General features: G+C 40.7%; 2 protein-coding genes across 3 annotated transcripts; one reads left to right on the top strand and one right to left on the bottom strand.

Moving 5' to 3' along the window:
- Window positions 1-305: 305 nt before the first annotated feature.
- On the top strand, window positions 306-10,407 carry rexo5 (RNA exonuclease 5). Of its 2 annotated transcripts, none has more exons than XM_030054807.1 (19): window positions 306-419; window positions 1,107-1,363; window positions 1,495-1,621; window positions 2,302-2,422; window positions 2,553-2,660; window positions 2,739-2,827; window positions 2,945-3,060; window positions 3,182-3,320; window positions 3,798-3,892; window positions 3,980-4,082; window positions 4,218-4,309; window positions 4,797-4,905; window positions 5,542-5,658; window positions 5,758-5,895; window positions 6,942-7,034; window positions 7,225-7,651; window positions 7,758-7,957; window positions 8,651-8,760; window positions 9,123-10,407. In XM_030054807.1, exons 2-19 carry the CDS (start codon window positions 1,125-1,127, stop codon window positions 9,178-9,180), a joined length of 2,481 nt encoding a protein of 826 aa, XP_029910667.1. In that variant the 5' UTR covers window positions 306-419; window positions 1,107-1,124; the 3' UTR covers window positions 9,181-10,407. The 2 variants fall into 2 exon arrangements, with proteins under 2 accessions (XP_029910667.1, XP_029910675.1); XM_030054815.1 differs by having other exon boundaries at window positions 315-419; window positions 1,112-1,363.
- Window positions 10,408-10,866: 459 nt separating this feature from the next.
- On the bottom strand, window positions 10,867-21,725 carry parn (poly(A)-specific ribonuclease (deadenylation nuclease)). Its single transcript, XM_030060488.1, has 26 exons — window positions 21,604-21,725; window positions 21,266-21,343; window positions 21,090-21,169; window positions 20,879-20,946; window positions 20,419-20,500; window positions 20,164-20,224; window positions 19,841-20,006; window positions 17,482-17,544; window positions 17,336-17,374; window positions 17,210-17,252; window positions 17,004-17,084; window positions 16,793-16,849; window positions 16,385-16,462; window positions 16,220-16,263; window positions 16,075-16,117; window positions 15,271-15,346; window positions 15,069-15,179; window positions 14,890-14,959; window positions 14,714-14,769; window positions 14,491-14,577; window positions 14,311-14,385; window positions 14,044-14,224; window positions 13,785-13,912; window positions 12,323-12,389; window positions 12,037-12,194; window positions 10,867-11,912 (listed from the first exon to the last, which is right to left on the bottom strand). The coding sequence occupies exons 1-26, from the start codon at window positions 21,620-21,622 to the stop codon at window positions 11,866-11,868; spliced, it is 2,058 nt and encodes a 685-aa protein (XP_029916348.1). The 5' UTR covers window positions 21,623-21,725; the 3' UTR covers window positions 10,867-11,865.
- Between the last annotated feature and the right edge of the window lie 2,549 nt (window positions 21,726-24,274).

Raw genomic sequence — 24,274 nt, forward strand, 5'->3', positions numbered from 1 at the left:
TTTCAGAACAACCAGTGAACGATAACTAATGAGGACCTTGTGAGTAATGGGTCAAATTTTATTTCTGGATCAGCACAGCACAATACCTATACTGTCTTTAAATCCATTTTTTTACATCCCAGAGTGTGAGAGGGTGTTTTTTTTTATTTATTTATTTATTTATTTATTTTTAATCATTAATTATTGTGCTTGAAAAATTGTGAATTTATTTTTGACAAAGTTTGTGTGTTTTTGTCGGAATAATGCCTTTATTCTGAAAAGTAGAGCCGGAAGTTGTCTTGTTGTTGTTGTTCTCGCTTGCTGCAGGAAGGATCCCATTCTGAAGCATGCCGCAGTACACCTCCGGTGGAAATCTGGCCATGTGGTCACACAGGAGGAGAAAAACACTCCATTGAAAGTCGCAGGAGCGCTGACATCTGGTACTTATCCATATTTATTATTCGCTTCTGTTCTCATGTGTGCGCTGAACAAATCGTAGATGGTTTCACAGCATTCAAGCCACCATACACGTAACATAGCCTTTGTGGACATTGGTTTTACCTGCTGATCATGTTCATAAGGTTTACGTGCTTGTTAAGTTCGTATTTACAAGCCGAAGTAGTGTTTATTCGTGTGATGAACAGCAGCATGATGATTAGTAATGTTTTCACCTGAATGAAGGTCCAAGTCCAAGCATCAGATTGAATGAGTGGGCATCAGTGTGTTTCATTCTCACGGTATCAAAATCACTTATAACTTGAGATTGGTTGGCAGGAAAAACTCACCGGTAAATTCATCATCAATGAATTCCCCTGCAGCTTCAGCGCAAAATTGGCAGGAAAAATGCACATATATGCCTGCCATACAGTGCCTGCCATATGCAAGCAAACCCTCAGCGTCTATACAGTGACATCTAAATACATCTATACATTAACAAGAGCTGCTCTTGGTGTTTATCCAGCAGGCCTATACATCAAAAAACTCATTAAACAAGTCATTCCCATTTTCCAATTTGCATATTGCAAAACACGTCACTGTGGACAGAATAGTAGCAGTAGCAAATGGGTTCCTCTAATTAGATTATTAATAGTGATTGTCACTTGTGATGTCTTCCTTTTTTTTTCTAGAATAGAATCAGCCAGAAAATGGAGCCATCATTGCCAATATCGTGGAACAGCAAGAAAAGAAAGGACAACCCTTCAAAAAATGCCAAGAGACTGAAAACCGAGGACGGCGATTGGTTGTTTGAGCCTGTGCGTGTCCCTCGACCCCCGAGGATCTCGGTGCTGCTCAGCCACCTGCAGCAGCCGCTGACACTGGATGGCCTGACAGAGTTGCTGCACTTTGCCGCTTTAGGGAAAACGTGCGGCATCAAACAGCCAAGGTAGACTCAGCATCAGACACTGATACTCTTCCATCAAGAATATGAAAGTCAAGGCCTTTGTATTGCAGACCACTCTTACTATACTCTAGAAATACCTCTGTTCTACCCTCCTTTCCCTATTTTTCTGCTAGCTGGTGTCGTCTCCACCACCAGAGGAGGGTGACAGGGGTGAATGTTGTGGTCCTCGAGGGTCTGATCCAGAGTCACTTCTACAAACACTATCTCACCTTGCAGCACCTCAGGGCCAACTACACCACTGTAAGTACCAGCACAGCACACAAGTAAATGTGGGGACACTTACCTTCTCTTACATCCTTACATACTGAGTGGCGCATCTAAAATAGAGGATGCTTTTTTCACTCTGACCTTTTTCGGTTTAAGGGTGAACCATGCAGTATTACAGAGGGTCAGTTGTCATGAGGACCGTATACAGTCAACTGACAAGAGCCATGGAATAAGCGTATTGTAGTAGCAGTGGTAGTGGTAGTGTTTTTACTAAGTCATCACACACAGTATAATAAGTATAAACAGTATATACAGTCTGTTAAACAATAAGTGTAAACAGTCCATAATGTAAACAAAGTAATTAAAAGTGACAAGTAATGACTGAAATGGCGATTGATAATGAATGAAAAGACACAAGCAGAAGCATAATACTTAAATATGTATGTCCTACATTCTCTCCAATTTAAGCTACCTTCCATGAATTTAAAAAAAAAATTGACTTTTGGCAAATAAGACAAAATACTGAGAACATTGAAAGTGGTAGTGTTTCTTTTTTCTCCCTGATGAACAAAACAAACTGATCTGAAACTGAAATCATGACCAAAAACAGTAATACAGTCTGAGCATCAGTCTCTCGGCTGACTCACCCATAAAATGCGTGCTTATTACACTTTTTGTTCATGTTGATGTTTGTATTTATCTGGCCGTGTTAGAGGGTCAGCTTCAGCCCGTCATCGAGCGGCATCGCCTCGGGAATCTTCAGCAGCGAGGTTCCTGGATCGGAGAGCTCACCTGATTCCCAAAGAGAACAGGAAGGCAGGCATCTGCAGAAAGGTGTGCTATGTGTGTTTGACAGTGTTCCAAGTGTGTGCTTGGGTTTTCCCTTTGTGTTTTTCACTGTTTGTTCGTTTATGTGTTTTAGTTGTAAGTGCATTTGTTTGTGTGGATTTGTGCTTTGCTGCAGCCCTGAAATGGCACCCAGTGATCAGCAAGTTTGGGACGGAGGTGAGAGGTCTAACAGCCTACGTCCTCACACAGGAAGAGATGATCAAAAAACAGTTCCCTGTGAAAGGTGAGCCCCTCCCCCTTCTCTCCATCCATCTCTTTCTCTGGTGTCCTCCCCTCACCTCCTATTTTTGTGTTGGTGCAGGTATGCCGGGCTGTGAGGGCTTTTTGTGCACAGACAGTGATGACTTTGTGACGGACAACAGCCCTCTGTATGGACTTGACTGTGAAATGGTGAGATGCTCTCAAGGTCAATTATGTACTTAATTACTACTTTGAATCCGTGATAAACAGCAGGTCAGGTCTGTATTTTACCACTAGTTCATCACTGACTCCCTGCGGTGTTTCCAGTGTCTGACAGAAAAGGGGCACGAATTGACCCGTGTTTCTCTGGTGGACAGCAGTGGAAGATGTGTACTGGACGAGCTGGTCAAACCCCAGAATCGAATCATCAACTATCTCACCAGGTACACACACACACACACACACACACACACACATGCAGATAATTGATGACAGACTACATGCACTGTGTTAAAGTGTTAAAACACTTTCCTGGTACCTCTCCTGCTGTGTGCCTCCTGATAGGTTCTCTGGTATCACCTCGGCGATGTTGCGACCCGTGACAACCACCCTGAGGGAGGTTCAGACAAAGATGAGGATGCTGTTGCCGCGGGATGCAGTCCTGGTGGGCCATTCCCTTAACAACGACCTCAGGGCACTCCAAGTGAGTGACTTTCACAAACTTCCAGAAGTTGAGTTCTGAGTAGAGGTGTGAATGTTCAACATCAGTTCAGTTTAATTCATGATTCACTGATTAGTGGATTAAGAACTTTTTTAAAAATTATTCATTTCCATTTGACCTTGTAAACTATGATTTAAACTATTTAATTCAGTGCTTTTAGCCAAATTTGTATCCATTAAATTAACATGCAATGAAGTAAGACTATCTTTCTCCTTCTGAAATGTGAAAAAAATAGAATTAATTTAACATTTATTACTTAAACTTCTCTGACAAAAAAGTTACAATTTATTGTGTTCTGTTAGATAACTGAGTAGACTTTATTTTCACTTTATTTTCAGCAGTAACAGGAGTTACATTTTTCAAATATGTATTTTTGATATCAAAGACACTTCTTAGATACACTTGTATGTCTAATAAGAAGCTTGTTTGACTTGATTTGATCATTGTCCTCCCCTGCAGCTGATCCACCCTCATGTAATTGACACCTCACTGCTCTACAGGAAAGAATTTGGACAGAGATTCAAGCTCAAGGTCCTGGCTGAGACTGTGCTGAAGTAAGTCCTGTCTCTCTCTCTGTCTCCATCAGTCTGTCTCTCTCAGCATGGCTAGTGGTCATTGTTTCTGTTGCTCTTGTGCACCAGGAGGCAAATACAAACTGAAGAGAAGAAGGGACACAACCCCATTGAGGATGCTGTGGCAGCCCTGGAGCTGGCACAGTACTTTATTAAAACAGGACCAGGACAGGTAACACATTCGCTCTCTCTTCCTTTCTGTCTGTCTGTCTGTCTCTCTCTCTCTCTCTCTCTCACACACACACACACACACACACACACACACACAAAAACACACAAAGGATGCAACTTTATGTGCTCTCTTCAGGTTGTAGAGCATCACCTGGAGGAGCTGTGGGGAGGATGTCTAGCCATTACTGAGCCTGCTGTCTGTGAATCTCCACCAACACACAGTAACAGGTGCAAGGACTACATGACACATTAATATTTCTCTCTCTGTTTCTTTTCCTGCCCAGCTATATCCAAAATGTAATTTATTTGATCACTGATGTAAATTATGACAGAAAGCTTTAAGAGATTTAGAGCGATCCGGTAGTAGTCATTTAATGTGGTCAGTGAATTTTGCTATTCATGAAGGCATAAAAATCTTGACTAAACTGTAATTTCCCGTGAATGTGGCAATGCTTATGATGTAAACCCCTACTAATCAAACATTTTGATGCATTTATATTAGACATAAAGTTTTCCCTTCCCTTCTCTCTCTCTGTGTCTCTCTCTCTCTCTCTCTCTCTCTCTCTGTCTCTCCCTCTCTCTCTCTCCCTCTCTCTCTCTCTCTCTCTCTCTCTCTCTCCCTCTCTCTCTCTCCCTCTCTCTCCCTCTCTCTCTCTCCCTCTCTCTCTCTCCCTCTCTCTCTCTCTCTCTCTCTCTCTCTCTTTCTCTCATGCAGGTTTGCTGATGTACTACAAGACAGAGGTTGTTCAGTTGGCTTTATAGGAAAGCGTGCTGATATCACGCTCAGTCTATCCAATCAGCAGTGGCACAGTTCTGACAAAGAGGTGAGAAGCTGTGGTTGGGTATAGGTTAGTCTTGACAAAGCTTTTCTGGTCTCTTGGACTCCCAGTTTTGCCGGATGGAGAGAATTTGGGGTTTCCTGTTCCGCCTCTGCTTGCTTTGTGGAATATGATTCCCCTGGGAAAGTGTGAAGGTGATAAAAGGGTGTTTGGTGAAATACGGAGCTGTTGGAGGTGAAATTCTGTCAAGCTGTTGCAGAGACTTGTACAAATCATTGACAGCATTAATAAGTTGGGCTTTCCCATTCAAATTCAGATGGACAAATCTGATGTAAGGATGGTTTGTGGGTTTCATTACACCCCCCCATTTTTTCCCTATAATAATCTGGGACCCCCTTCCAGGCTTTTATTCTGTATAAAAGAGAAGGAGAGTAATGTTATGGGGGTTGGTGACTGAGGCCAGTGCAGCATCTCTATCCACAGGCCCAATGAGACAGGCCTGTTGGGATCCCAAATAAATTTGTTTTTAGCTCTGGGGAAAAAAAAAAAAAATGACACGACCAAAAATAAACAGGTGACCCGTTGTCATCTTCTTTCTCGCCTTTTCTGCACATCTGCAGGAAGTGTAACCTTCCCTCTCCCTATTCTCCTTCCTTAAATATCTAATCTTGTTTCCTTCAGGTGCTGGCCTCTTTCAGGAGAAAGAAAAAGTGTCCTTACTTCTCTGTGCTCCAGTTCTCCTCCTTCTCAGACCACCTAAAAAATTCCTTCCCCCATCAGGAGCACCACTACCAGAAGGTCAGTCATGCTATGCTTTGCGATGTACTGTATATGTGTTGCAGCAACGTGCTATTTACTTACTTACTGTTTCTATGTGTGTGTGCATTTATCCTGCAGGTGTGTGCACATTTGAGAGAGATGTGTGTAGTGTTTGCAGGGCCGTTCCCAGCAGGTTTCTCTGAGAAGGAAGTGAGGCGGCTGTTTCGGTACTGTGGACCGGTTCGGAGAATCAAAATGCTTAACGCAGCTGTCAGGGTATGCTCTGCCTGAATTGTGATTATTGATGCACTGCGATTTTTGATTTAATAAACTGCAATTTTTATTTTATTATCATGGTACAGTATATAGAATTCAGGACATGATTTTATCATGGTAGCTTCTCTGTGTCCAACACATTATTGTGAACACAATAACTTAAAAAAAAAAAAAACAACATGTGATGAAAACTTTAGTCTATGCCACTGGTTTCCCCTGCAAAATAGATTTAGCTGATTAGATACTGAAGTATCTTCCTGCATAAATTTGCTTATTAATAAGAATGCTTCAGGATACAGTTTAGTTGAAACCACCTATGTGATATGTGAAGTGGTTGTGGTGACTGTCAGGGTCGTCTCAGGGAGAGTGTCCTCAAAGTCTGCTTAAGTAGGATGAATCTTACAGTTTTGTTTGAAAGAAAATGTTACATAAAAATAAATATGGTGTGTCTTACCTAAATTAGCATCTGCCAGTGGACCATCACAATAAGAGTAGGCAAAATAATAAATTAAGGAGAGCCTTGATGTTTTCTGCAATCAGGTTGAAGAAATATGTGTGTATTTATATCTGCATTTGCAATTGGCCAAAGGAGTTGGAATGTATCAGCATATTGGATATCACCAAAAAATCTAATATCGTGCATCCTTAATGGAACTATATGTTAATTAATACATTAGTTAGCTTCATAAACATAACTAGTTATATTTAATATAATGGTGATTATGGTGGGATATCTTGTGTCACCACAGCAGAAATCCTCTGAGATTATTACTTGTCTTGATAAAAATCTTCTCTAAGGCCGTCATTAACATATTGTTTTTTGCCTCTCGTGGGAAATCTGGATCTGTGATTAATGTGAGATTTTTTTTCCTCTCCACTTTAATACTCTTAGAGGTCACAGACAGTAGAGGACATCTTTGTGTTCTAACATGATCATAGGCAATAGCATTCAACGCCAGCTGATGCTGAGCTCTAACAGTACTGGCTTTCCCCTCACCTTGGATGGGCATTGTAAATCTTACTTTTTGACTCGTCTTGCTTTCCAGATTCATGCAGAGATAGAGTTTGAGCTGCTGGAGGGAGCTATGCTGGCTCTAAAGACACTGAATGGACTTCATGTGCATGGACAGTACATCAAGGTATGTTCCCCCCTTCCCCTCTGTGTGTGTCTCTGTCTGCTGTTACCCTGTCCCTTTATCTTACTGTGAAGATGAACAAATGTTAGATTAAGTGATTTATGGCTGTAAATAAACTTGAACTTCAAATTTTGTCAATTGTTTTGTCTCTGATGTGTATGTGTGGATGTGCACATGTGCATATGATTTGTAGGTCCAGAGGCCTGTTAATGAGTCAATGCTGGACCTGGATCTGACTCTTGATGCTTTGATGGCGGACCCTCTCAACATTAGTCACCTTTATGCTGTTAAGTTAAAAACTAATCAGGCGAAACACATACACTTCTCTGGAAAGGCCAATGGACACACATTAGACAGTAAATATTCAGATTTAACGGCTATGAAAATGGCTGACGGCTTGCACCCTGACAAAGTAAATGGGTCAAAAATAGACAGTTGCTACACTGAACTGTCCACAACAGTCGGAGAGACGGACTTAACCGCAGCAAAGCATCTCCATGCCACTTCCTCTGGACTCTCTGAGGAGAAGCTCAGAGAGAGATTTGGTCACTTTGGCACAGTGGAGAGCATCTTCCTGCCTGCCAAGCCCTTTGGAAAACGTGCAAGACATGCATACATAAGTGAGTAAAAACTTATGGCTTCATTATCAGGTTTTCTCTGTGTGGGGATTGGGTGTGTGTGTGCGTGTCTCTCTAACCTGGGAGTTTATGTTTGTGTGTTTGACAGAATTTGAGAGTACAGAGAGTGTGCACACAGCCCTCAGCTCCTCTGAGGAACTTAGGGATGAGAAGTACCTCATCTGTCCGTCCCTGACTCCGCCCCACTTACATTCATGGGTTGCTATGACAACTCCCATCAGTACTGCGTACTCTGTAGTGGGAACAGCCATAGAGGAGGGATGGAGCCTCACGCTGACCAGCCCTCAGGTAAGAAATGCACCGCAGTCAGTTTTCACAGTCCTTTAAAGACATTTTTCACTTCAGCAGAACTTTTTCAGTGCATTAATACTCAAGTTTGTCTATACTGGGTACCCTGAGTTTCCATAATGACATCACTCTCTTGTTTTTGCTGCAGGCCACTTACAAACATGATGATGTGATCATTTTTTATGTCCATGATTTATGACACAGTGATCTGTGTACATGGTTGGGCCTTTTTATGATTATTGATGAATCAGTGTCCTAATTAAAGAATAGTGTAATTCAGTTTTCCCTGCCACCATTAATGCTCATGAAGTCTGTTGTACTGCAGCTTTGTCTAACCTCAGAGAAGCTATAAGCCCCTGTTGTTCAATAATCTACATCTTGCAGAGACATTGTGCTGCACTGATTAATGTAATTCATAACCTTTACTAAAGATTGTTGAAGAAAATAAAATAACAGTGGCAGTATCATGTAAAGAGCCAGTAGGCATAGGCAAATGGTCCATTGAAGTGAGGAAGCCTATAGACTCAGTTGACAAAAACATGGAATAAGCATGGAATTTATCAGTGAGGTGGTTTCCTGGTTCAGCTGAGTCATCAACAAGTCTGTAATATGATGTACTGTATGTTCATGCAGTTCTGTACAGACTATATAGAGAGCAGATTTGATGGATATTTCACTATCAAATTTGTGCAGGACCAGGAGACGGAGCTTGTGATGAGGAAGCTGGACCGCTGGCTGGGAAAGCTTTTCAGATCCCTTCCAGACGGCACGCTGTCTGTGGTGGTGCTGCCTGGCCTCATGAGGTGAGGAATCTGGATGTGTTTGGGTCATTCTGCCCTGCAGTTAAAGGAATACTCAAAACTTTTGGACAAAATACCCTTTTTCTGACTCACCCAGACTGAGACCAGATGTTCGATACCATTATCGCCCCTGTATGTTCAGTGGTTCAGTGTAAATAACAGCTTTGGAGTTGTTGTAAGGTTTATTTTTTCACTTTGATGGAGCTAGGCTAATGACTCCCATAGACTTCAAGTCTTCATGCTAAGCTAACACGCAATGCTCCCCACTGGAACCAAACCAGTGGACATACAGAGGTGAAAACAGTAGTATTCCTTTAAATAATCCTGAACCATTTCTCTCTTTCTTACCTTTTCCTCTTCTCCAGCGCCCACGGCCATCTTCCTGGTTTGTGCTTCATGGAGGTCAAGCGAGGGTCTTCATGAGGTCGTCAGCCCAGCCTCTGATGGACTTGCTCAGACGCACACCAGCACACTTCAGCCAGTCTGCCGATGCTCAAAGAACACTGTTATGCACTTTAACATATTTATTACTGTTACATCCAATGATTTTCCCTACTGGGGCTGAGCAATATATCAAAACTTTACCAATATCATGATGTGGGACTAAATATTGTCTGGGAATTTGATATCGTCATATCATTTTCCAGCATATGGGTGTCATACTCTAGTTTTACAGGCTGCATAACTTTCTGAACTTATTAGACGGTTCTAGTTCTTGTTTTTTTGCCTCTACCTGTTTAGTCATTATATTCACATCACCGATGATTGTTTAGCAAAAATCATAAATAATTTTTGAAAGCACCAACAATCAGTATCGAGGTATGTGGTGAAATATATTGTGAAATTACATTTTGTCCATATTGCCCAGCCTTATTCCGTACCTGCTTATTTCCATTCAGGGTCTTGAGAGAGGATGATGCTTGTTAATGTTAATGCAGAATTTTTCTAGAACAGCAGAGTACCCTGAGCCAAGAATTGCCCTGTTTTTCAAGCATTTAATCCCCATGCAGGGTTGAATGACGGACTCATTTCAACATAAATCTATATCTGTATGTCACACATCTCAGTTCACGTACGTCTGCTTAAAGAGAGTGTTGTCAGATCCTTCACAAAGTCCTCCAAGGAATTTGTCTTGATTTTGTAGCCTGGATATAATCAAAGCTCTGAAGTAACATTTGCCTTTGGTGCAACATTATCATCCCATTCCCTGCACAGGAAACTTTTGTTGTTTAATCTACTGATGTGTGTATTCACCACTGGCAAGTTGGCTTTTAGTGTTACTGTTTTATCCTTAATTGATAACAACCAAAATTAGTTTGGGAAAAGTACGGTCTTAAAGTTGGAGAAACACTCCAAGCAGACTTTTCTCTGCCAAATCTGCCAGAGGGAAGTGGCATTAATGACATTAATGTGGACGTGCCAAACAGCCAGTGTTGGGCTCACAACAGCATATATTAATGTCTAATAAATACTGTTTATCTTCCCAAACAGAGATGTCACTTAAAATGTGACACTAAACAAGGCCACTTAGTGTGGTCACTGATCCACAATAATTTGTATTATAAATAGTATCTTGAAATATACTGACAGTATTTACTTTGTACAGTGTAATATTTGTGCCTTTTGATATTGTGCCATTAAAAGTTTTAATGTCAAACTTTTGTTTTATGATGACTCAATACAGTGATCACCAGTATTTAACTTGCTCTACAAGAATTGCACAGTACATTCTTCTTCATCATGGTATATTACATACATGTAATAGTTTAGAGATAACTGCAGATTTAGTGCGCACTAACTTTGAATGGAGTAGTTTGAAATTGTATGATGGGAGTGTCCTCAGATTATAATCTTTGGTTCTCATTTCTAAAATTGACTTAATGTTAATATCTGCTCCAGTACATTGCAGTAACATTAATGAAATACATGAGTGACAATCTTCATATCTCACTTGATGGCACATTTTTACCTTTGTTAGAAAGACTAACATTTTGGAATTTTTTTGCCATAACCTTTGAGAGAATTTTGATGTTGATACTAAACTAAAACATGTACTAACAAAAAAAGTTTGTGTGTAGACCTGTGAACAGACATGACAGCAAACTGGTGTACTAAGAAACATTCTTTAATTTTTCCCCTCTCCAAGGAAATATTTAGGGATCTTTTTAATTTTTCCTTGTACAAAAATGTTCACGTATTTGTAACATTTACACATTTTGCATTAGAACATACTTTGACATCATCGCAGGTTGACACAGTTACAAAAACATTAACACAAAGACAAAAGGTAAAGAAAAACATTAAATGTACAAAATAAACACCACTAGCTCCTCTCATGAAGGGTCAAAATGCCACCAATAATAAATATCATTATCATTGATAAGCTTATATAGTTGATAAAACTGGAATTTGACAGAACTTACACACTTTAAAAAAAAAAAAAAAAAAAAAAATCAAGATTTGACTGCTTTAAAATACTACGTAACCCTGACATTGTAAACTACGGGAACAGTCAAGTTGTGTTTTAACTCTCACAAATCTGAAATGGACTGACAGACATACAAAGACTAGAGCAAATGTACAACTCCCTCACATGCACAAACTCACATACAAATCACTCACAAAATATAAGACTGAGTCAAGATGACAGGGTAATTAAAATTGATGAGCGATTCCAAACTGAAAGCATCGCTGTGGTGGCAGATTCCAGTCTGAACACATATGAGACTACAAAACAGAATTTATAGAATTTAGATTTCTCAGATTTAGTGGTGTGTGTGTGTGTGTGTGTGTGTTAATCATGAAGAGTTGCCCGCTCCTCCTCTGTTGTAAGCAGGGAAAATGGCAGCTGTCGTTATGGCTTGTGTTCTCTCTCTCTCTCCCTCTCTCTCAAATAGTCCAGTCAAGTTGATTGGCTGGTAGCCGTGGGAACGGTATCCACGGCTATTGAGCGAACAAATGAATTTGGGGCATGCACCACTCCCATTTCTGTTATGACCCTAAAAGGAAAGCGCCCCAAGTGCTAAGTAGATAAAGGGGGCGATGGCCCAGTAGGGGACAGGTCCTTGGTGGAGTAGCGAGGTGGTCCTCTCCACTCCTCACCTCTCGCTACCAGACTTCAGGGACCTCAAACAGGGACGCTGTAGGTTCAGCTCCTTCACAAGAGAGAAAAATGAGACATGATGAGAACAAGAGCCACATTTCAATCACCTTAATATAGTGGGTCAAGTGATAATCTTGTTAAAATGCACATTATGCAGAGAGCCAAGAGAAACACACCTTCAGGCTTCCTTTTCTTGTTCTTTCGACCTTTCTTTCCCTGGATGCTTGAGGCCTGCTGCCAGCTGACGGCTCCTTCAGCATCATTGCCCGGGTCTGACGCCTCAGCTCCTTCATCTTCTTGGACTGGACTTAACCCTGCTGAATCTGATGAGGATCTGCAGGGCATTGCAATCATTAAGAGTCTTATCACTGGCAAAACAGTACATGAAGGATATAGAGCAACAATTTACAGTGTAAATGATAAAATCTGTGTGTGCGCAAAGGTGATGTGCATTTAACTTACTGCGTCTTTAGCCATCCCTCTGATGTCTTGCTGTCAACAACTCCTGCATATGTCCGTCCACTTGTATCTATAAAAGCAATGCAAATTCACAACCTGATCACAAATTATAAACCTCTATACTTCAGAACCCAATATCACTTTAAACTTTAGAAGATCCAGATGATCTTTGTGTGCCCAGCTGAGAACTGGTACTCCCCTGGCAATTGAGGAGGGCAGATTTAATCCTATGTCTAAGGAAGAAAGGCTAAGTGCTGTATGTGATCTTGGTATTATTGAAGATGAATTCCATTTTTTGTTCTCCTATGCACTGCATAATTAATTATGACTGCCTATATTTGAGTATATGCAAAAACAAGAAAGCTGGTCTGAAAGATTAAATTATTCAGAGGATGTTTTTACTGTAACTAATTTTATTTAAGAAGTGTGAAAACTGAGAAGATTTAAGCGACTGATGGTATAGTTATGGTATGATGTTTTGAATTATTGAACATTATGAATTAGTGTGCCTGTATGGACGTGGCTCTGCCCTTTGCCCTTTTGTGCTTGCTTATGTGCCCTTAATTAAACTGGTCTGTTGATCGCTTTGTCTGTGCTCTTAAAGCCTTTATGGTCTTGGCATCCTGTGATTAGTCTAGCCCACAAATCACAACTAGTGCATGGAGTATGACTACATATGGATCTGACTACATATAATACATCGCTTCTCTGTGCCCAACACGTTAAATTCCCTAGCACCAATATGTAAATTTTCAATTAAACTTCAGACAAAATACAGATATGACATGGAGGCTCCATTTGACCCAAGCCAGTGTCTAGTTCTATTTAAACTGATGTGAAAAGGGCAGTGTGCTGGGTCTGTTAGTCTCAGTAAATGTTAATGATTTGATTGGTTAGCCACTAGTACACACCAGTAATTGCTGGCTGTGTAATTTAGTTGAAAAACATCTTGTATAAATCTCCATCATTTTAAATGGTAGCACAATGTATTGTATTGACACGTTCATGTTTCTGTTTGCGTGTTGCACAGTCTATTAGGGTATGAGGCCAAGTTAACCTCAGTTGCCACATGAAGGCAGAGCACTGCAAGGTTTATGGTGGCCAAGCAACTTTAAAACCTAGAAGCATGCACTATTCTACTTTCAATGGCTGTAAACTCTGCAGAACCAGGCTTTTACTTTTAAGTGGTAAAAAAAAAAAAAATGTGTGGGTGCCGAATAAGAATTTCATTGTTTTCTTTGTTTTGTGCCAATCACTGTGAAGTTGCATAGCACACTAATTACCCAGTCTGGGTTGACTTGGCAATCTCCATGGTTGTGATCATTATTCCCACCACTGCCTGCCCTCTCCCTCAGGCTGCATCACAGCTGCACTAACTACTGCCCTGGGGCAAACCCTGTGTTATCCTGTGTGCTAACACACTGCATCTGGCAACTATGTCATATGCATGTATGCATGCACCCACCATCAGTTTTGATCTTCTTGCTGCCGGTGCCATCTGAGTATGTGTAGTGACTCCAGCCATCTGTAATTAGAGGATCTCCAGTCCCCTGTTCTGCTTGAGTGGGACTGATGCTGCGCTTCCCCAATGTCCTACAACAAAAACACAGCCAAAATGAAAAAAAAAATCCACATTAATAAACAAGATTGTGGGTGCCAGTAGAAACTCCAAAGCAAGTGATAAATAGACTGTCTTACAAACATATAGTTGCATAAATGCACACCTGCTATAACCAAATCCAGTTGCTCCAGTAGTGGAGGTGGTGTAGTGAGGTTTAACCCAGCCATCCTCTCCCCACGAGTGGGCAGTCTGACTGAACCTCTCCCTCTCCTGTTGCTTGCCCTGGAGGTACTCTGCATACGTCTGGATCTTGTAGCTCTCCGCATAGCGACTGGTGTTCATAGCTGTGTGATGAGTGTTGGAGGGGTAAGCAACTCATCTGTGCCAGTTTGTGAAGATGAATAAGTCTGCTCTACAGTCCAAGACTCACCTATCTGCACCTGGTCCGTCTGGCTTAGGGAGACGAAGGCTGATGTGTCGTCTATCCATGAAACCTGGATATTACCTGGGGGATATCAGAGGTAGCAGAGGTAACGGAGGGACAAAGTGAGCGATCAAGATGCATTATGCCCATGTATGAGTCAAATAAACATACAAATTTATGCGCTACCAAAGGCACTGAAGAGCTGGTAGAGGTCACTGGTCTTCCACTCTTTTGGGAAGGTGACATACAAAACGTGGTCTCTTTTAGGTTGCACTACAAGAACAGAGAATATAGTAGAGAGGAAAATTAAAAACAGAGGTGAGGGAAAGACGTTTTGATCATTTCAAAACATGTAGTCCTTTCAACATTCCTGACATGTTGGCATGTGATGCTCCTTTATTTTACTCACAATCTGGTCCAGTGATGTTGAGGTAGGGAATATCTATAATCCTCATCAGGAAAAGCCTGGAGAACATGATGATATAAAGACGATAGAAAATGAAGACTTCTAACAGTGGACTCTCTCCAGTTAAATGAAGGGAGCTATACAAAATAAGGCCAATAAAAAGTAATTGATTCTCTTACTTGTTGAAGAAAGGCTCAATCAGTTTAGAGCGAGCTGAGATGTGGGCTTTGGGTGGAGTCAAGAATGAGCCTGGACACACACACAAAAAAAAGCCAATGTTGAGCAGATCAAGTTACACAATATCTGCATCAGCACAACCTTCATTATCTGCTGACATGAGTGTGAATGTGTGTGTTACCCAGGTAGTTGGCCATGGAGATGAAACAGAGGCCAGTGATGTAGGCGTCGTAACCAGCCTCGTGGAGGTGCTCCTGTGCTGTGTCATAACTGGGGAACCCTTCTGCCGTCTCTGACAGAGGAACAATGGAGAAAAGGGATGTGAGTAGGACTGTGTGGCATAAGAACAGGACAAGCAGCCACTGGTGTGTGTTTTCCCTCACCAACTTGAGGTGCTTTGAAGGGGCTCTCCTTCAGCTGCTTCTCCAGCTCTGCCAGAGACGTGTTGGTGATCAGCTCCTAAAATGTGCAATTGGCAATAAGTAACCAGCAATATGGCTCCTCCTAACATCTCTCATCTGTTCAATAATCACATGTAACATTCAATTCAAAAACATTGGGGCAACAGCAGGGACCCTAGTAGCAGAGTGCATTTTATTTTTGCTAAGCTTTAGTTTACTTTGTTTCTTATTTTGTTTGTGATAGTTGTGCTTGATGTGAAAGTTATTTATTGCATTTACTCCTATTACTGTGACTTTTGAGCATTTTTAAGTCAGTAATTTTAAATGAGTGCTACATGTTAAAATCATATCCACTGCAGAGCACAAATTTTGTTGGCTTGCCACAAAATAGACATTGGTCCACTCCTTGCAAAGACTGATTCTAATCACCTTATTCACCTTACAGATGTCCAGCCTAATATAAACCAGTGTCATCTGGTTGTGTTTCAAGATTTTCAGGTCTATAATAGGATGAGCTCTATTTCTGTTGCCCTAGATGAAGGTTTTGGTTAAAAAGAAAAAAATATGAATTCTTTTCATATTTTGAAATAGAACTTTAACTGTGTTTATCCATTTACTAGGCACTCAAACATTTCAACAGGCAACAGGTTTGAACAGATGACACAAACAGCAGCAGTGTGAAGCGGTTTCTTGAGCAAAATATCAGTGGCACTAAATTTTCTGTTGGTGCCACCACTTAAAATGTGATGGCCCAGTTAATCTAGAGGCCTGAAGAGGATGACTTACCTTAAAAGGCTGAGTGGAGGCCATCAACTTTGTATCCAAAAGTCTGAGGAGAGAAGCACAGGGGCATAGAATAATTGACTGAACAACAAAAAGATTACAGTGCAGAGAAAACAGTTGTGAAAACACTTTTTTATTAGACTTTTACCTTGGGAAGACACACTGGGTGACCTCTTTGAAGTCTTGAAGATCCTAGAGAGAAAAAAGCGTTGACAAAAATCACAGGAAAACTTGAAAAAGCATGAACTAGACTCAAACTGTTGTCCCTTTAAGACTTCAAAAGGATTCAAAAATTGAAATCTGATATCTGTACCTCTGGCAGAGGGCAGTAGAACTGGTGGATGGTGTGCATGACATCCAGCAGCATGTTGTGGCCAACCACGAGTTTACCCTGTGTGCCATTCAAAAACACAAGTGGATATACGTAACATTTACCAAAACATAAAACATTGCAAAACAGTCATACCGCACTGGATTAGCAACTGAAGATATCATGCTAAAGAAGAAATGTCCAAGACTCATTCAAAGCAACACTATCAGCTGACACCTTCATGTTTTACTTGAGCAATACAGCTCTGATAAGCTGACTGGCTGACTGGCAAGATAGCTCATCACTTATGGCATTCCAATTTATAATATTTGTGTAATTTCTTGCACTACTAATGAAAATGCCAAAGCTTGTGGAAATTAAGAAAGTTGAACATGAAGGGAGATGACTTACAGATTTAGAGATGGCATGGATGACCCTGGCGAAGCCCACAGCATCGTTTAACTCCTCCTAAAGCAGGCGGGTACAAAAAATGTGTCATATTTATAATGCTTTCCTTTGGTGTGATATTTTTGTGCTATACTCTTATCAATGCCTTAATTTTCTTGTATCCAACAACACAAAGACACATTTGGAAACATCTGGCTTGGATATTTGCTCTCACCTGCTCCCTCTCCAGTTTCTGCTGTTCTCGCCTCTTCCTCTCCTCCTCATCTACTTTACTGATCTGGATATACCGCTCCTTCTGTACACAGAATTAAAAACCTGATAAAGACTGCTTCTGAATAAACAAAATATTACTTTGACTGCTTGAGAAGAAAATAAAGTGACATTGGCTTAAGAGAAAAAAAAAAAAAAAAAAGTTCTTACCTTTTCTGTTTCCATGGTTTCCACATGAAGCCCCTTGGGGAACCTATAGGAGCAAAACAAATATAAACCTTCTGCAAACCATCAGAAGAACAATGACAGTAAATAATAATATTTAGAGACACTCACTTCCAGTTCAGTGTCTGGTATATCAGCTTTCTCTGAAACCTGGCATGAAAGCAAAAATGAGGAGATTAAAGCATCAAATTTATGTGGTGAATAGCAAAAAGTGGACATAAGTATGTTCTTTGATAGGGCACACCAAGATGGATTACCCAGTACATGGCTCCAAATCCACAGTCTTCTCAGAGTTCATGAACAGGGCCTCAACCTTTTCTCTGTAGATGGAAAAATCGAGCAAAATGATCAAACAGACACTTGTGTTAAGCTAGTGTCTACTTGAGTTTTGGGGATAGCCAATCTCATCCCTTCTACCTGGTATATTAAAAATCTGTTTTCAGACTGACTTGATGGCACTCACTTATATGTAAGCTTCATATGCTCAAGATGACCAGTTGGGAAAACCCTGGGCACGCTGCTACTGACATCAGCATAAGTTGCGAGGTAAAACTTGTATATGGTGTCTGCTCACTGAGCATTATCATGGTTGTAATTCCTTTCATGCTTTAACAGAATTTCCACTTTTACATTTAACGAGAGTCAAAATATTCCTATTTTCAAATATTTTTGACAAAGAATGTATAATGGCTCTAACATGAGCCTGGTCTCAAAATGTTGCTAAAAGCGAGACCTTTCATATGCCAAACTTGTTTAAACCAGCCACCTATCCCACATGGTGATATGACCCTTGAAAGTTTTCCCAGAATGCACTTTCAAGTTTTCTCTGATCAATTATCAGAAAACATATGACACATCCAGCATACCAATGCTTGTTTCTATTCCCCTGTGTCACAGACATTAACAGTTTTGCTTTCATCTTTCCCAAGACATTGATGTTCCAGTTGGTTACAGAAAAAATCGTGTTGAGAAAAAAAAAAAAAAAAAGATTTTAGCTTAAGATTGCGACACCTGGGTTGGATATAAAATTGACTTGTGGCTATATCTATCAGGAATGAAGTTATGAGGGCTCAAAAATGCAAGAAGAAAACAATGTGAATAAAAAAGTGTGAAATTTCGACCAACCTGTATGTACTTCGACTACTTCCTGAGTTACAGGTCTTCATAGTATGAATGTAAAATTTTGCATGGCTTCATTTAATATGCACAAGATATTTTAAAGAGAGAAAAAAAAATCAGCTGACTGAGGGGGTCGGGTGAGAATTTTCCTCCTGAATTGGTTGATTTTATATGGAAATGACCTAGCTCAGATTGAACTGTCTGCACATTTGTCTAATGTGGCCCTTTTTCCGGCCTGGGTACAGATCTGTTTGTAAGCACTGTTATTGTCCCCCAATTTGTGTTGCAACACCACATGACCCACAGACTTTGGTGCAGGCCTATAAAACAAATCAAACCAGTAAAGAAAAACTGTTGCAGGCCTGCATGCAGTATGGTGGACAGGCATGGTACAAAAGCTTGGGGGTGTGAGCAGATACAGCACAAAAAGCAGCAGAAACAGTGTTAAAAACCAAACAGGCCCATGCAGACCTCTATATTTACCTCTAAAGACCATCAGAGACCATGAGACTGAAACCACTCAGAGTGATGTAGCCTAAGGCTTGGAAAGGGCTCACTGATCCAGAACATTTTTAAGAGAACAAGACAAACTGTTTATATTTAGCAAACAGAAATGTTCAAACCATGATAATGAAAACCCTAAACCAGCTCCCTGAACCAACCTCACCTAAAAGGCCAATTAAGCTCTTAACTGGGTACATCCTGATAAAGAGATTGACCCCTTCCTTAGTCCCAGTTCTACTGCCACTCTCAACCAGTAACACTGATTTTGTTTTGGAGCAGAAAGCTACCTAAAGGATTTCAGCTGCCCTACAAGCAACCCATTGGTTCCAACAGTCCTTCATACATGACCACTATACATGGTTTTCACACTACAATAGTGACATGTAGGCTATTGGATTAATATATTCATTTGGGTGCAATAACTTGATTTCTATCCATGTAAATCAGCTCAGAAAAATCAGCACTTGCCATCTTTGCAAATTCTCATTAAAAATATGTCATTATGTCACCTGTCTGTCTGTCAGTCCATCCATCCATCAGCAGGATATTTAAAAAAAAAAAAAAAAAAACACATGCCGGCTTTGCTCAAACTTGGTGGGAATGTTGGTCATGCACCAGCAAAGAGGTGATTAAATTTTCTGGCCATTCAGCAGCAAGGTCGTGTGGCAGTGGGGAGTGCTTAGCAGAAATGGAGAGTATTTTCAAAATGTATTCACATAACATAACAAAACCCAGTGGGGAAGCTGGTCATGGGTCAAGGCTACACTGACCAACCTTCCCCACTAATTGGCTGAAAGGGGCGTGGCTTAGCACAAACAGGGCTATAACTTCCAGCTGTGACCTTGAGCTCTACTGAGTACCTTCTTGTTGCTTTGTGTGCCAAATTTTTGTGTCTTGTGATGTGGGAGCTTTCTCCCTGGGATAAATTAAGCACTCATCTGATTATCTAGTCCTTCAAGGTCCTTTAAAAAATAATCCATATGTTACACTTACACCACTTTGTTGATGAAGTCTTTGTGTTCTTCAGGTACATGTGCAGAACCTTTGGAGGATGGGGAGATGTAGGATGGTGTTCCTGCTCCATTGGCCTGTTGGTTTCTCCTCTCCTCTGTTTGCTCCCTCAGCTGGGCTTCCTCCTCCTGATTTAGGTATGGGATTCCTTAGGAAACCAGAGGGAAAAGAGGATTCACACCACACCAGTTGTAGGACCATGTCACACAAAGCAGGGTTAAGTAAAGTGCAAGTGGCCCAGAACAAACTATTACACTATCCTGTTCACAGTTCACAGCTTCACTGTCATCCAGTGATCTACTCACCATGACAGAAAACCTTGTTAAAGTCAAACCCTTGACTAGCCAGGAAGTCAATACTGGAACTCTGGAATGACAAGGATGACCCATCAGCATCAGGAATCTCTCAGACAAAACAACAATCAAATCATCTTGTTACAGCTGACAAAGAAATTACAGCAACCATCATTCTCAAACTGTCTCAATCACTGTAATTAAAGCTATTTTCCTCAGTTATTCAGAGAGCAGCAATCCAGTGAAGATGATGGACCACTGACTTACTTGACAGATGAACTTGATATCAGGTGATGTCCTGTTGAATGGTTTAGGGAATATGTAGAAATTAAAAGACTTCATGATGTACCTGCAACGACAGGATTGTAAGAAACAAATTAAGGCATTAACAAAAATGTTCATGTTGATTTTGGATTTAATACAGTAACATGTATATGCACACCCCAACACAAACCAGTGACACACAAGTCAGATGGATGTTGCAACTCCAATAATATAAGTATGTTTTTTCCTCAATTGCCAAGAATAGCATGGACACATATCCACAGTTCCATTTGACTAGGGTTAGGAAATGAGTTTTAACATAAACACAACAGAAGTCAGCAGGCAATGGCAGATGGAGTACACTGCTGCCAAATTTCGATCTCTTTGGAAAACCCTTACACACACACACACACACACACACACACACACACACACACACACACACACACTTCACCCTACTCACTTTGACTCTGCCTGGTCATACTTGAATGTACATAGTCCAAACTGGAACAGGAGAAAGTCCATGGAATGCTGATGGAGAGAGAAGAGGGGTTCAAACGCCAAGGTGAAATTAATAAAGCCTAAATCCGACAGGCCTGCGTGGAGAGATGAATGATCGATTAAGAGAAAGGGATGCATGCTGAGTGTGCAGCCACATGATCAATCTCACCAACCTTTTTAAGCTTCATGTACCGCTCCTCCGGTGTATCCAAGCCATTGGTAAGTGCACTGACATTAGGACCATCGCTTATTCCTGTATTTACAAACAGCGCGTCAGTTAGCGTCAATAACACCGTGTTTCTTTGCTTCCCTATTGGCAATACAGGAACACAAGTCCGATAAGCGTTACCTGAAAATTCTCCATCGATGGCAAGGAAATCAGCCTCTTCTATCGCGCTGTAGACAACGTTTAGACAGTCCTTATAATCTGCCAAGAGAAAAGGGCATCGTTATCAGCGGCATGATGATCACCATGCACGCTGGCCAGCACAAGGACGCTGGCAACCCCGGCCGCGGTTGCCTAGTTAACGTCCCTGTTAGCTAGCTGGATGCAGATAACATTAACTGACATGAACAGGAACATTTTGTCCGTTTGAACTCTATTTTCCGCCGCAGCTACGTTAGCTGCAAAGGTTAACAATGTACGCGGCAAGCTGAAAATGCCGCAGGTAAAACCTGGCCACTTACTTTTTCGTGTCACTTCCATGCCTGCACAACGACTGAATTCAACTGGCAGCTAATGTTAGCTAGCCTACTTCAATTGTCTTTTAACCCTTTTACAAACACGTCCGGTGCTACTGCGTGTGACGTTTTTGACGTAGCGCAAATGTGCTGCTGTTGCATTCAGGGTAACGGAGAAAAAAGGACAAAACGGCTTCGGAGAGTTAACCATGGAGGAAATCTTAACTACATGCCCAGTGGCAAGAAGTGTCTAATCTAAAACTGATTCTTATCGGTGTCATGCAGGTGTATGTGAACACTGGACTCTGAATAGCTCGAGTTTATTGTTAATATCAAGTTTTTACCAAAAAACGTCGAATGTTTCAACTTTGTAACAGGATAGTGAAGCACATGTTTTGGGCTTAGACTGTGTATCTTTTATACAGTCTTTGATTGGGGGAATGCCAGAAAAACATGAACGTGGTAGTCTTGTTTTTATTGATGTGAAGTTATGTGTTTCATAAAAAAAAAAAAAAAAATCAAGAAAGAAGATGAATTTACTTCAGATTATTTGTCAAATTGTATGAATAAGAGCCTTCATGTTGATTTAATCATTGATTTGTTATTTCTCGCCTGCACTGTATCATTTTCTTCAGACTACAGTACAGCTGTACTGTGTCCCTGAGCATGTAAAGTTTTAGTTTTTTTTGCCAGCCACTGAAGTATTTAACAACCTATGGTGGCTAAGTGACCTTTCAATAGGCTACTGCTTGGCCTCTAATCACCTGCCACCCTGGCCTTGACCCAAGTGCCATCAGTCAGTGGCTCACATGTCATGAACAAAAATAATTAAATACACTTGGCCTACTACACTTCTTTGCTGGCGTTGTACATCTAAATATGTGTAACTTCAATATCTTGGCTCTTAGGAACTGGTGGTGGTTATCTTCTGTATTTAACTTGTATGTAATTATATGCATTATTTTCTTGCGATCTGTGATAAAATCCCATCCCTAGTTTTCCTGCCTTGAAGGTGTTTGATTAACAGGTTTTTCAAAACACTTAACAGCTAAGGAGGTCAGGACAACTGTCTTGAAGTCATTAAGCACTTTGGGGTGATTGAATTTGTCCACTGGGATATCTGTAGACTGTTTCCAGTTTTTTGGTATAGTTTGTTGATTGAAGGACACCTGGAAAATGTAATTAAAAATGGGACCTAGTTGCTCTGCATAGGAGATGAGCACACATTTTGCTTATACTGTCAGGCCTTGGGCTTTCCTTAGCTCTGAAGTGTTTGATTTTGGTTGTTTGGTGGGGTTTCAGCTCTAGAATGATATTGCTGAAAAAAACCTCATTGAACTCTTGTGCAAGCCGTTTGTCACATCTTGTCACCCTCCAGCAGAACATTTGAGTTGCCAACAAGAGTTTTCATTCTGTCCCAGATGATACCTCAGTTGTTGTAGACCTGGGTCTCTAAACCTTTACCACCTCAAGGCCCACTTTCTTCTCTCAGAAATTAGGCCCAAAAGGTGGATTCCCCAGAGATGTTTTGTCTTTGATGAAAAAAAATGACTGGGGTGTGGACCCAGGAAGAACAGCTGTTGTTATTGCTACAGCTAATAGTAATCTAAATAAAAACAAACAAACAAACAAACAAAATCCCGGAGCCAACATGTGCCAATCCATCATTATAAAGAATTTGTTCTTAAAAATGAATAAATGAAGCAATGAAACAAAAACACCCCACCCATATAATCTGGATTATATCTGCATATAGCTATAACATATAGCTATGTGGCATGCCACTTGCTGATTTATGTAATAAATAAATAAAATTGCTTTTGGCAACAGACCCCTAAGGATTACCAGTGTTTTCAGGATGTTGGCTCCAGGGCTGAAGAGCTGCTGGTGGGCGGTGGCCCAGTCAGCGTGAAACCTTTTTGTGCATCTCTAAGGTCAAAATGTGGATGCAGCTGCCATTTTCACATTCACTCACTGTCTTTGAGACAGAAACACTTTCCTCGTTGAGACCAGTTTTACGGCTTATCTTCATATGACTTTCATCAAATGAATTTTATAAGGAAATACTTTTCCATGGTGATAACGGAGCAAAGTATTCCTCCTGTAGGACTGCTGTGATGACATTTCAACAAGCGCAGAAATGATAACATTTACAGAATGGTAAATATTTTTGCACAGTGTATTTTTCCAGCATGAATCTTGAGTTTTTTCCAGCCTTCAGACTCAACAAACATTGATACACATACAGCGTAACTATAAGCTCTCTCACAGCAAATCAAATATATAATTTTCTGTGCATGCATAGAGATGTGTAATGTCAAAATGTCTTGCTCACTTTCAAACACTGATGGGGTAATTCTCCTCTATGCATTAATTAGCTAGTGTTTCTGTATGCCTTGCTTTGAGTTTTATTATGTTTTCTGCACAGATGGGAGACAGGCTTTACACTTAGATTAGCCTAGTTTTTCTCATAAAAACAAAACAGAGTGATAAACAGTGATGAAATAAAATGAAAAACAGAGCTAAAAATACAAAAAAAAAAAAAAAAAAAAAAAAATGCTCAGTTGAGATAAACAAGCATGCATCAGTGATTGGCTGCAACCAGATAGGTGCAGGTTACAGTACATCAGACGGACTGCTCTGACAAGTGATGGCCTTAAGTAGACGTGCTTGTTTA

Source organism: Myripristis murdjan, chromosome 1 (genome assembly GCF_902150065.1).
Source record: "Myripristis murdjan chromosome 1, fMyrMur1.1, whole genome shotgun sequence".
NCBI lineage: Eukaryota > Metazoa > Chordata > Actinopteri > Holocentriformes > Holocentridae > Myripristis > Myripristis murdjan.